The sequence below is a fragment of the Bombyx mori genome, chromosome 12, assembly GCF_030269925.1.
Source record: "Bombyx mori chromosome 12, ASM3026992v2".
Taxonomy (NCBI): domain Eukaryota; kingdom Metazoa; phylum Arthropoda; class Insecta; order Lepidoptera; family Bombycidae; genus Bombyx; species Bombyx mori.
In genome coordinates, this window is record NC_085118.1 from 8790043 (window position 1) to 8804132 (window position 14090).

The 14090-nt window shown below is 34.0% G+C and overlaps 1 protein-coding gene across 1 annotated transcript; it reads right to left on the reverse strand.

Moving 5' to 3' along the window:
* Window positions 1–2438: 2438 nt before the first annotated feature.
* On the reverse strand, window positions 2439–8164 carry LOC101747081 (ionotropic receptor 75a). Its single transcript, XM_021350175.3, has 6 exons — window positions 7376–8164; window positions 6633–6800; window positions 6333–6553; window positions 5693–5904; window positions 4167–4438; window positions 2439–3309 (listed from the first exon to the last, which is right to left on the reverse strand). The coding sequence occupies exons 1-6, from the start codon at window positions 8056–8058 to the stop codon at window positions 3093–3095; spliced, it is 1773 nt and encodes a 590-aa protein (XP_021205850.1). The 5' UTR covers window positions 8059–8164; the 3' UTR covers window positions 2439–3092.
* Between the last annotated feature and the right edge of the window lie 5926 nt (window positions 8165–14090).

The following is a 14090-nucleotide window of genomic DNA, read 5'->3' on the forward strand; positions in this document are numbered from 1 at the left end:
GACTCACAAGAGGTCCTACCACCAGTTGGCTGATTTTGGTCTTAAATTATTTGTGGAAATCCAGAGAAGGTTTAAAAGGTAGATAAATAAGAAAATGCTAGGAATTAAATAAAAATAACAATTTTGTTTTTCCTTTCATGTGTCCATGTGATGAAAAGCTTAGGTCTTTTATTTATCGATTGAGGCACTACGAAGTCTGCCGGGTCAGCTAGTAGTGAATAAATATTCAAAATTTCATTGTTTTAATTTCAATAATATTTTACAGTAGCAACGATGCTATAACGATCAAAGAGCAATAATTGTTCTTTACAAAATATATAATAAATAATAATAAATAAATTAATATTTACTAACAATCACGCCACGTTAACTGGTCCCGTGATAAGTTCGTAAAGAACTTGTGTTACAAGTACCAGATAACGGAAATAAATGTAAGATTTTTATTATACACATACATATATTTAATATACATCCATAACCCAGGAAAAGACATTTATATTTATCATACAAATATCTTTCCTTGGCGGGATTCGAACCCGCGACCCCCTTGTGTAGTGACCATGTCACTTACCACTACACCAGACGGTCGTTTACTATATATATTTACTATATATATCGCTTACATGAACCTTAAATTTAAGTGCCGAAGATAATTTCTTTTCAATGCATACAAACGACTCAGACAGGAAACCCACTCGGCACAGTTTTGAATACAAAAAAGCCTTTAACGTATTTCAGAGGGAGCTTCGCATAATGTAACGTTGTTAAGCGCTTAAAGGTTGTATGTCGTTTCTCCTCTCGTAATGGATATTCGGCTGCTCCTAAGTGCCAAGTTGCCTCTGTATCTCTGACGATAAGTTCCTAATTGCACTTCGCGCCGCGGAAATGGGCCAAAGCGGGAACCCTGGACGATCACGTACCAGAGTACGTGCGTTGAAACTCACTACGACTTAATGCGTGTCACAACTGGCAGTATGTTTTTTTTTATTTCATTGTACTTTATTAGATACATTACCGGCTCATAATCATATACTTGAATTAGATCGTACTTTTTGGATTAAGCTTTTCATTTTTCGATATAGACAAACAATCAGGCCGACTCTTATAATATTAGCTAATCAGAACACTCAAAGTTATAAAGAGAATGCAGAATGAAACCTATGATTAGATATGAGTTCGATGCCCCAATTATATTATAATTAAGGTTGTTCTTAACCTTCTAACTACTATGCACAACTATCGTGAGAATTAGAGATTAATTTAGTATTTACTCGTGCAGATTCACAAAACGCCCTAAAATCAGTAATTACACAAATTCTATAATTCATTAAAAGGTTTTGATTTTTATTGCACGATGTAGTCGTAAACGTATGTGAGGTGCCTATTTACTTAGTAATAGTCTGTTATATTTCTTTAAGATTTCAGGACGGACATAGTTGCTTCATTTAATACGGCGAATACAACGGAATATCTTCTAAGCTATGGGTACCTGTAAAATGAGTCGTTGCATTTTACAAACCCTACCACCGCATGAAGCACGCGAGAAGTGGCCAGCTATATCAAGCCATGGCAAGCCATTCCTTATGCGCTTCATGCGCCATGTTGGAGGAAAATTTCGTAATACATAACATTTTTTTTATTTATTCCAATTTTATTATGACTAGACGTATAGATAGCAAATGCTGACTTTCATATAATTTTGTTTTAAATTGAACTACCGTTTATTTATTAACTGTTATGAACTATTAGGATTTTATGTTATATTATTTTCTTTAAAAATAAAGCCATTAGCCATAAGCTTTTTTTTAATGTGAAGCTATATAAATCATAAATATAATCTTTACGGAACTACCTGAGGTACGGTTTTAAAAGGCTTCTTATTAAATTACAAACTTTCTTCAACCCCTAAGAAATATTTTAATTAATTCGGAGATTTTATGAAAGTCGATTCCAAGCTGGGGTTTTATTTGAACTTTGTGTAAGGCGTTTTTTTCCGAAATCATTCCTAGGGCATCATTGACCTATTTATTTTTCATTATTTTGAACGGCTAACGTCACTAATAAAAAATTAAAAGTTACAACCAAAGACTTTCACTTCTACTTTTACTGCTGTTTTTAAATTTTTCGTAACTATAAAGAATTGATTATTAAAATTATAGTGGAAAAAAATTGCAAAAAAAATAAAAACGTCAATTAAATATTATCCTTCAAAGTATCTACTCCTTTGGGTGACATTATGAGGGTGTTTTTTTATATTTATTTACGCCGCTGATTTCTATTTTATAAGAAACGACACACAAACGATCTTTCATTGAGCCGTTCCGAGCAATGGTCGGAACGTTCCAGATCAAAAGTTATATTTTTCTAAGCTTAATAAATATCATTCCGCAATTCGAGAGTATATATTCCATATATGTATGCATTAAAGACTAATAAACGAGGATGTAAGCACACAGTTTTATTAATGTAGATAGGATATTCGTATATATTTACAAACTCCTGAGTAGGAACTTCACGGCTTAAATTAATCATTTACGATTGTACAACATCCACCCTTTTTGCGAACAGGTAGCTTTTAATTAATATTTAACGTCGTAAGCTTATATTGTTTCACAGTAAATTATCCCGAATACCATGTAACAAACAAACCCAAACAATTCGTGTAGATTGAAGTAAATCCCATATCTAAATTTGGGTGGGATGATCTTTTACCACTCTATCCAGCGTAGGTACTTTATAAATTGGTCGATTTTTTGTTTGTTGAAAGGGAATTGTTAAATATATTTTTTATCGTAATTGTGTCTTGAGATACTCAGAATAATCAAAGATAAAAATAAAGCACACAACTACTTTGCGATCATTTTGCACACATTGTATTGAATTAATTTTAAAATACCCAAACTCGTAACATAATCTTATGAAAGAATGAAGACTTATAACGCAAAGTAAGTACATATACTCTTAAAAAAAATCCCAAAAATAAATTAACCGAACCGAATTCTTAATAAGTTTTACAATCAAAAGCCTAATTACATTTTTTGCACAACGTGTACCGTGACCAATAACATAAAATTTAACTAGCTATAATACTTTCATCTCATATTAAAAAGAGTGTCAAATAATGTTTCACACAACAATACCACTACAGATGCAATCACGCCAAACACAACAATAAAAAGCGGCGTAGAAAATTCTAATATAGAGACAGAGAAAATGCTGCTGTCCTGGGTCCGCACGCAGGGCGGCTTCGGTTCGTCCCATATGTGTTTCATCCTCTGCATCAACCCCGTTTCCCATAGCCGGCGAATTCTATGGTTAAGAAAAATGTAAATATTTTTCATTGTTTATTTTTAACTAGTGAATATATTCAAAAGCGGCGGCGGTAGAGGTAAATAAGACTAAGAAACCACATTTATTCGAAAATAAATAAATAACAAAGATATATTTAAGCTTAAAAGCGACTAGTGCTTCAAGTTCTTGTTTTTGGGTTAAGAGTTGTATTAGCGCAAAAAACACTTATTTACGGGAGCCCATAGACATAACAACATTAATGCCGCCAGCCACCTATATATATATATATTACATGAGGCCGAAATACTAACTGCATTATATAACGCCTACCCCATAATTCGAACCGGAATTCACGACTGCTTTGAGGTTGATATAGGCAGGATTATGCTACCTACCCGTGCAGGCTTACCTTTGCCTTTTAATATGCCTTTTGCCTTTTAATATGCCTTTTGCCTTTTAATATGTCTTTTTTATTTTATTTTTTATTGCATAGATGGGTGGTCGAGCTCACAGCCCACCTAGTATTAAGTGGTTACCGGAGCCCATATACATATCCGACGTAAATGCGCCGCCCACCTTGAGATATAAGTTCTTAGGACTGAAGTATAATTACAACGGCTACCCCACCCTTCAAACCGAAACGCATTACTGCTTCACGGCAGAAATAGGCAGGGTGGTGGTACCTACCTGTGCGGACTCACAAGAGGTCCTACTACCAGTAGTCCAATTTTCAATTACAAATATTTCAATACCAATATTCCATTTTTAAATACGAAAATGTCAAGTATTTTATCGAAGCGATTCAAAAATAAATTCAACCAAAGTTTCCTTATAAATTAATTCAGGAATAATATGTTTTCTATATATATTTTTACCCGATTGCAAAATAATTCCGGTACGGAGAATTTTTTTTCAATACAGCACCCATTTTTTGAGGTGGATACATAGTTACGTCGTGAATCTCACATATCTCCCTCTCGGTGAATGTTTTCTTCATGATACCGTATGAATAAACTGTGTCCACGTGGAAAGCATAGCCTCCTTTTTTCACCAAAGACATGCCGTACTCCGGGTCAAAGAAGTTACGATTGTTACCTGTGACGATCTTCTTCTCATACATTGTAATAGCAATCGGATCTTTTGTGTGCTAAAATTTAAAGAAAGTAATAATAAATTTTATTTGCATAAATACTTTTTAGTCACAACAAACACCCATTGAAGGGAAAGTGTTTACTGTAGATTAGAAAGAAATCCCGATTGCATCAAAGCATCGTGAGAAATCTATGCCATCATTTAAATTTCAAATCCATTTTTTTTCTACCTAAGCTGATGGTCTAGAGCAGTGATTCTCAACCACTGTTCCGCGGCACTTTTGTGTGCCGCCAAATTTCAAAAGTGTGCCGCCAAATTTTGCGAATATATAATAATGTTAATATTATTAAATTATATCATTTTAAAAGAAAAATATTTTAAACGTGAATATATATTGAAATCCACAAAAAAATATTTATAGTATATTTTAGTTTATTTCGTATATTAAAAATTTTTGATAAACTATTTATGCAATGTGTTGTAGTAAGTAAATAATTTTTTTTTTTGTGTGCCGCCAAATTTTGAAATCGTTAAATATGTGCCGCAACAAAAAAAGGTTGAGAATCACTGGTCTAGAGAGATCATAAGGTTACGCTATCTTAATTTACTAGTAGGTGGTTAACCTAAGGGATCTCAAGCCTGACGATATTGCTAACACGAACCCTAGCAAGAGCCGTGCTTCGCAGAATCTATAATATCCATGATTGCTTTTCAAGGCCAAGAAAAGAGAAATAGGCAAGGCCGCGGTGCTCAACCGTGCGAGCTAACGACACGCCCTATCATTAGTAATCAATATAGGCACTAAGGAGATAGTAGAGTCCAGTAGGGAAACAACTTGAAAATATCATTATTACAGTAAACCTTATAACTAACTAGTAACACTACTACAGTAGTCCTTATTATTAAATAGAAATGGCCTAAGTCAAAGCCTCTTCACTGTGTACTTGATCGTTTTTGAGGCGAATTTATTTTAAGGTTTCTTGTCCATCAGATGATGTATACCAAAAGTAAACATGAAAGGTTTGAGACAATATAAATCTAAATTGATTTTGCATAGTTTAAAAATCAAAAGTATTATTGGCAAGCCGAACTAGAACTAATTTTTTTTTATTCTACAGATCCTGTTTACATTAGGCCAAAGTAATAAAAATATTGTATTGCCATTCGTCGTTGACACGTATGATAATTTTTCCAGATAATCAGACGTCTCGAATTCAGAAAAGATGTGTTACATAGATAAATAGATACAGGTCAAGCTAATAAAAGCGTTTCAGTTTCACTTTCAGGTTCCTTATACATACATACTAACCGCAAAATAATCTTTAACGTAGGCGACATCTTCGACTCCTACTTTCAAATCGCTCTGCAGTAAATCCTTCAAAGTCCGTATAGTTATCGGAGATTCCTTGAGCAATGTTGAAACTACAGTTGCATTATAGTACTGATACAATGTTATGGAGCACACGAAAGTAACGAAAACGACAACTTTTAGTGCCAAAGAATTACGTCTGAGTGACATACCTGGAAAATAAAATGGCTTACTCCGATGCGATTCCGATATAATATTATCTATACGTATAAATATAATTAGAGTGTCTGTGTGTAATATTGAAATAACCGCTTTTTACTACATGCATATTATGAATATTTATACGGTACATACACCAAAATAACATTTTTTTACAATTTTTGTCTGTCTCTCTGTTTGTTCCGGCTAATCTCTGGAACGGCTAGACCGATTTTGATGAGACTTTCACTAATAGGTAGCTGATGTTATAAGGAGTAACTTAGGCTTTTTTTAGACTAGCTTCGCCCCGCGGCGTCACCCGCAGTTATTGTCGTACCGCGCGCAACATGGCAGGACTCTCCTATCAATAATAAAATTTAATGTTTCCGAAGCGAAGCGAGGGCAGGTCGCTAGTATTTCACATAAAATTATATCACCTCACCTTGTTGACAGATCGCGCTCCAAGCAAATAAAAATGCAAGACTTTGAGATGTTTCGGCGCGTTCTATCTCGTCGATGTTAAATTTAAGCATAAAGAAAACTGTCGAAGCAGTTACAAATAAAAACGCTATTACACAATACCAAACTGAGTTACTTAGTGGTCTGGAATAAACAGTATGAACACCGGTCGGATGCTTTGGGTGACGAAAAATGAAGCTCTGTCTGAAATCGTACAATTCAATTGAAAAATTTGTTTGTTTCATTAATTAAATATGATTGTGGAACAAACATTGAAGATTACTTTGACGGCCAAGTTTCAGCAACATAGTCAACAACGTAAGCTCTGTCGGTTTTAAAAAATATAGGCGAACCGCCGACATCAGCCTCGTGACGCTGCAGACTTCCAACCATGCCATCAATTCTTCCGTCGTGTGCATAACCCCAAGTATTTGTCCTTATTAGATCATAGCTAAAACGCAAAATAAATCAAAATGTGAAAATAGTGTATAGCATGTTATTACTAAAGCGAAATTTTTTACTGGTGGTAGGAACTCTTGTGAGTCTGCACGTGTAGGTACCACCACCCTACCTATTTCTGCCGTGAAGCAGTAATGCGTTTCGGTTTGAAGGGTGGGGTAGCCGCTGTAATTATACTTCAGCCCTAAGAACTTATATCTCAAGGTGGGCGGCGCATTTACGTCGGAGATGTATATGGGCTCCAGTAACCACTTAACACTAGGTGGGCTGTGAGCTCGTCCACCAATCTAAGCAATAAACAAAAAAATAAAAAAAGTTATTTTTGTGGTTATTACATTTCAATTAAAAATTATATATATATATTAGAAGGTTAGTTGCCTACATTGAGAGCTGAGATTTAAGTCTCATCTTTGAAATTGAAACTACAAATTGAGCTAATAAGCAAATTCTCTCAGGTTAAGCCCGTGAGCTCATCTGCCGTCCGGGCATAGTTAGAGTAGCACCCTAGACTACCAATCAATAGGAAAGGGAAATAAAAGAAGTAAACTGAAGCCTTAATTCTCTTACGTAATATTGTACATTTCGCTAATATATTGCAACAGTTGAAAGAATTTATGTTTATGCACTGAGTCCAATCCAGTTTGTTCTGTCTTTCGTAAATATTCCTCAAAAGATTCATATTGCACTTTTTTCAAAATCACCACTGTAGATTTTAATGTGACTCCATTTAAGTTTCTTGTAGTAAATTTTAAGTTTGTTTGCAAACCAGGATTTATATGACCGATATAGTTAACATTGAAAACGCCATTATTTTTTCTTCCTGTGTTGTAAGTATCGAATACTTGATACGCGCTGTTCTCTTTATATACGACTGTGACATCGCTATTAATTTCAATAGGAAATGTAGATAAAGCTGTGATTGTCGAGGTGAGATTATCTGTGTAATAAACCCACGTGTGTGAGTTCTGAAACTCTTGAAACTTCTCCCAACCATCACAAGACGTGTTGATTAAAACTCCAATTTTTGGATACGAATTTGGTAATTCCCAGGAAATATTATTGGAGATGAACACAAACACTGTACGAAAATTATTAAAATGAAACATTCGTTGCGGTAGTATTAATTGATTTTCTTTAAAACAGTGAAATACGATAACGTCTCTAACATGTTTACACTTAAATACTTCGATTACTGAAGAAATGTCTAACGAACAAAGAAATGATATGATATTTAAACCGAGGATGTTCATCGCAACGATCCTTCAACAACCATTACCATGCACTCAATGAATAGCTTTTCATTACTTAAAACTGTCAAGAAACATTCACGGGAAATTGTACTGACAAGAAAATTGCTTTCGACAATTTAAAGGTTTGAATGCATAATACGTAAAGTGGCTAGAGAAACATTCATTTACAATAACTAGAGGTCCCGCAGTAGTCGAAATTCGACTATAATTAATTGGAATTGTAAGTTTGTACACTATTGTGATTGTATTTTATACTTCTTTAATCACAAATTTCGCCAAGACTATACTATAAAAATATTAACAAAGACAAACAATATTTAATCTATTCTCAATTTGACAGCAGACGTCAAGAACAAAAGTTTGACAATAACTAGTATGCAAGCGTGTGTGCGTCAAATACATGGTATGTAGTGTGTGTAATGTTTTTTTTATTGATTTAATGTATCTTTTATGCATTATTTTAAAAAAATATTAGCATTGTGCACTTCTTCTCTATATTCTCTATAAGTGTGGAAAATGTCATACTCCTCCGTCCGCGCAATTTTCCTAAAAAGGTATATAAAATTTTTGCTTCCCGTATTAATATATAGATTATTATTGACAATATTTTGATACAAATCAACAAGCGAAGAACGATTAAATTGACGTTCAATGACATTTATTTCTAATCGACATGGAACGACACGAATAGCTTTCTGTTAAATCTTATACCTTCCTATGGTTCCAACGATTTTCATAAAATTTTATATACAGGGGATTTCGGGGGCGATAAATCTATCTAGCTACGATTTATTTTCAGAAAATTTATCGATAATCAACTTTATGACTCTTCCCGACATCTATTGGCGAATAATAATAGTATTTTTCTTAATTAAGGGCAACTAACCGCTTTAAATACACAACAAGATGGCGTTATCAAAAAAAAAAACCGCGCAAAGCTCGATCATCGTCTAGTACATAATTAAACACTGACATCGAAACCTTTTACGTCCTTGACTTGACAGATAATTCCACGGCTCTACTTAAGTAGTTATGGGAGTCAATAGACCCTAAAACGTGCGAAATTCGAAAGTGCGAAGTCATCATGGCCTAAAGGTTAAGGTGTTCGGTGCATTCATATCTAGCGATGCACGGATGTTCGAATCCCGCGGACTGATAAAAAAAATTCAAATGAAATACGTACTTAACAAATGTTCACGATTGCCTTCCACGGTGAAGGAATAAAATAGTGTAATAAAAATCAAACCCGCAAAATTATAATTTGCGTAATTACTGGTGGTAGGAACCTCGTCTATTTCTGCCGTGAAGCAGTAATGCGTTTCGGTTTGAAGGGTGGGGTAGCCGCTGTAATTATACTTGAATTACTTGAGACCTTAGAACTTATATCTCAAGTTGGGTAGCGCATGTACGTTGTAGATGTCTATGGGCTCCGGTAACCACTTAACACCAGGCGGGCTGTGAGCTCGTCCACCCATCTAAAAAAAAAAAAAGAAAAACTAAAGAAAAATATTGTAATTAAGATACCTACCTACTTTTCATTTGAATTACGCTACGATTGAAGTAAAACTGCCATCTGTTTCACAGTTGTTTTCACCCAGTAGCAACATGACAGTGTTGCAGATTTCATCCAACAGATGGTAGTATTCTCAAAAAATAAGCTTCTCCAAACTGAAAAACTCGGTTTAGAATTGAAAATCTACTACCTTTTTTTTAAAACGATTTTGTCTTCATTAGAAACATAGTATCAATTATATTAATATCAACTGATTAGACTAATAATTTAAGCATCAAAATAAGCTCCGTAATACTAAACACTTTCGGCCAGAATTTCACAATCCAATATTGTTTAACTGAGAAAAACAGTTGTAATAAAAATAAAAGTAAGCTATAAATTACCAATACCATAATACATTTTATCTTAGTTCGGCATTAAAATAAATGCGGTTCCGTTCATATTTTACAACGTTTTATTACATCTATATATTAATACGTGAAGCAAAAACTTTATATCCCTTTTTACGAAAATTGCGCGGACGGAGGAGTATGAAATTTTCCACACTTATAGAGAATATAGAGAAGAAGAGCACAATGCTAATATTTTTTTTAAATAATGCATAAAAGATACATTAAATCAATAAAGAAAACATTACATACACTACATACCAAGGATTTGACGCACACACGCATGCATACTATTTATTGTCAAACTTTTGTTCTTGACGTCTGTTGTGAAATTGAGAATAGATTAAATATTGTTTGTCTTTGTTAATATTTTTATAGTGTAGTTTTGGCGAAATTTGTGATTATAGAAGAATAAAATAAAATCATAATAGTGTACAAACTTACAATTCCAATTAATTATAGTCGAATTTCGACTACTCCGGGACCTCTAGTTATAAAGAAAAACGGCAATTGTTTTGTTACCGTGTTTTCTTTTTGGTTGTCTATAATGTCAAGTTTAAAAAAAAGATGCCCGTTAAATTTTTATTAACCTAATTGGGTATTCAAATCTCGACGTTACATAACCATATGTGTTCTGCATAAAGAGTTTATTTAAGGGGTCAATACCTGCTTCATGATCACATTTAAATATCGATGCATTTCACGACGCGACGCGGCGAAATAACTGGATGAATGTTGCCAGCCCACATTTTTCCGATGATATAATATATACTGTTTTGATAGTCGTTGATAGTTTTCTTTTATTTGATATATATGACTATATATGAATGTCTGACTCTCTAGTCAGCAGCGGGATGGGTTTTTAAAGCATATTTCTGAGTTTTTTCTTTACTCAACCACATATATCCTCAATATTTGTAGAATTGAAAAATATAATAGAGTAGAGAAAGAAATTTGTTGAAAAGAACAAAAAATAGCAATTTCTTAAGCATTGTTTCACATGGAATTTAATTAAACAGTATATAAAGATTGCATTTGATATTGGTTCGAATTATTCTCAAATCTTGGGTTTAAAATTTCCAAAATGGCAACCTTAAGCTGAACGAACAAGAAGTCTAGAAAGTTCTCAGACGTGCTTTAATTGAGTAACGGTTTATGCATCCGTTACAGTGCGTTTTGCACATTCAGTACATGGTTATTTTTAGCCTTTAGTCTTGTGCATTCACATCAAACGAAAATAAGCTGTTATTTCAACTTTTACAAAAAGATTCCAAGTTTTTTTTAAAGTTCTGAGTTATCCTCATAAAATGTAGTCTGAGAGTAATTATAATAAAGAGTTTGAGACAAATAATATATATCTTCATATTTAATTTTGTGTCGCTATCGACTAGAATATATCCATATTCAAATACACGTTCTGCAGCTTAGAAATTTAAATCGCCATAACTTTGACACTGAGAAGGATCGGCGAGAAGCACATGGCTTTCTCTTGTCCAAATTATATCAATACATGTAATAAAGATAACTTGCAGTAGAAGCTTTTTTTGCTGTGTTAATTCAAATTTTTTTTTTTTAATTATAGCGAGTAAAACGGAAGCTTAACCAAATGAATACTAGTATTTACATCAGCGCTCCAATGCCTTTACTAAGCGAAAATACAACTACACTGAAGGTATTCGAAGAAATAAAATTAGTAAAATTAGTTTCCGATATCCCATTAGGTAGATTGAGACTGGAGCTAATGCTTGGTTTAATGCAAAAAGGCAATTTTGTAAAATACTTAAAATCGTCTTTAAAACATTCTAGATAAACATCTCATACTTAGTATAGGTACTTTGAATTGTTATTTTTATTGCACTAGTATTGCATAAACATCTCGGAATGTCGGTGACGTTTATATTTTAATCTCTACTAATATATAAATCTACAGTGGTTTTTACGGATGTTCCGTTATAACTACTGAACCATGTATCCGATTGACTTGAAACTTGGTATCCATGTAGAAAATACATGTACTGAATGGATAGACTAATATTTATATGAGTGTTGGACTCCCCACGCCAGTTAGTTGCGTGAGCGTTAATGATGAGAAACTTTGTGGGGGTGAGAAATAATTATGTTAATTTTAAATGCCCAGCGAAGCGGACGGGTACAGCTAGTACATAATATATTCGCTGTACACTATGAGTATTATTATTTCTATAAGAGACAAAATTTTCAACAAATTTAACACGACCAACAAATTTTACGATACCCTCCTAAGGCTACAAAGGAATGGAAGTTTTAAAATTCCAACGTAATGCTTGCTTCGATCTATATAATATGAGGTTACCGGGTCAAACGTTTTTGTTTAAAAACAAAACAATTTGGCTTGTCGATGAAAACCTGTGTAATTATAATAGACGGCCGTCTGGTGTAGTGGTAAGTGATATGGTCACTACAGAAGGGGGTCGCGGGTTCGAATCCCGCCAAGGGAAGATATTTGTATAATAAATATAAATGTCTTTTCCAGGGTTATGGATGTATATTAAATATGTGTATGTGTATAATAAAAATCTTATATTTATTTCTGTTATCTGGTACCTGTAACACAAGTTCTTTCCGAACTTATCACGGGACAAGTTAACGTGGCGCGACTGTTAGTAAATATTTATATTTATTTATTTATATTATATTTACTTTAATCATATTGGTAAAAACAGTTTGACACCAGAGCGACTTTATAATTGGACGTATTATCTATCAAACACTAAGTTGTTGCTACGGACATGAAAGTTTGTTACCAGATGTTTTCGGCAAAGACCATCCGGTTATTAAATGAACTCGTATAGCATAGGGCATAGCATGTTCTTCTTCAAACGAGGTTTGAAAAAGGTCAGATAGGGTTTTAAATTTCTGATTTCCATGAGCATCGGTGATAACTTCGTCTGAACATTGGTTTATGTCCATGGCTATAGGGTCAAGCAGCCACCTGTTGTCAAGTTATTGCCGAAGTCCACAAATATGAATGTGAATGTGCTTAGTGCGAGTTAACGTTCTCGTTACGTTAACGGAGGATAGTCCTCGAATGGAGGCCACGGATGGGTACCAGGAGCGTGCGTCGGTCCTCCAATCAGTGGACCGACGACTTAGTGCGCACGGTGGGAAGCCGTTGGATGCGGAAGGCGGAGGATCGCATTCTGTGGAAGGCATTAGGGAAGGCCTATGTTCAGCAGTGGACAGATAAAGGCGAATGATGATGATGATGATGATGATATTATGTGTCGAACGGGAATTATGTCGAGGGGCGAAAGGCTATTTGGTTCTTGAGTGGTTCTTTGAGAGGTTCTTGAGTTAATGAGCTTATATTTATTTTTCTTTTAATAATGTAATAATAGTACAGCGTTATAAATGACTTCATATATTCTATATGCCACTACACTTGAACTTTCAATCAAAATTCACAAGCATTGCCAAGTGTCTATCAAGCAGAATAGATCAGAAGGTACAAACGGATTACATTGATTTTATACAAAACAGCTGTTAGATATTAAGGTTGACCTAAGAAAAATTATTGAAACTAATAAATAATAATATGCTTCGTAAATTATTTACATTAAAACTAAATTGGTATACGATAATACGTTAGATCGGTTTCGTGAAGTTTTTCTTCTAATGAAATATCATTGTAATTAAAGAAAACAGCGCCAATTCAAAACAATTATAGCTAATAGTATGGTTCTGCAAGCGGGTGGAGAATTCCGACGGTAATCCCCTCCCGATAAACTCCCCCTAACGTCACACGAAGTCACAACTGTCCTAGTGTTGACACTTGTGTCGACATTGAGTAATTAGATCCAAGACATCAGGTTACTTTAAAAAAAAAAACATCATAATTTAATGACTAGTACCATAAATGAAAGATTTGGTTAAGGTGAAGAAATCTGTGTGACTTTTGACACATTGGTAACCCTGACTAGTCAAAAACTGATCGCTAACGGAAAACTTTTTTTTTTTCAGATAAAACGGCAAACGCATCTATGATAAAATTACTAAGTAGTCCACTAGTTTTGTTTGTATAACGTGACTTACATACGGAATATACTGCCATGAATAGGCATTATCGTTTTGATTGCTCAACGTAACTGTTT

Bases quoted from the DNA above. Each gene is read 5' to 3' on its own strand.
- LOC101747081 (XM_021350175.3), bottom strand. From the start codon at position 8,058: ATGAACATCCTCGGTTTAAATATCATATCATTTCTTTGTTCGTTAGAC. The intron at 6,554-6,632 runs GTAATCTTCAAT...GTACGATTTCAG, and splicing joins GCTGAAACTTGGCCGTCAAA to ACAGAGCTTCATTTTTCGTC. The intron at 3,310-4,166 runs GTAAAAATATAT...TCTTAACCATAG, and splicing joins CGGAATTATTTTGCAATCGG to AATTCGCCGGCTATGGGAAA.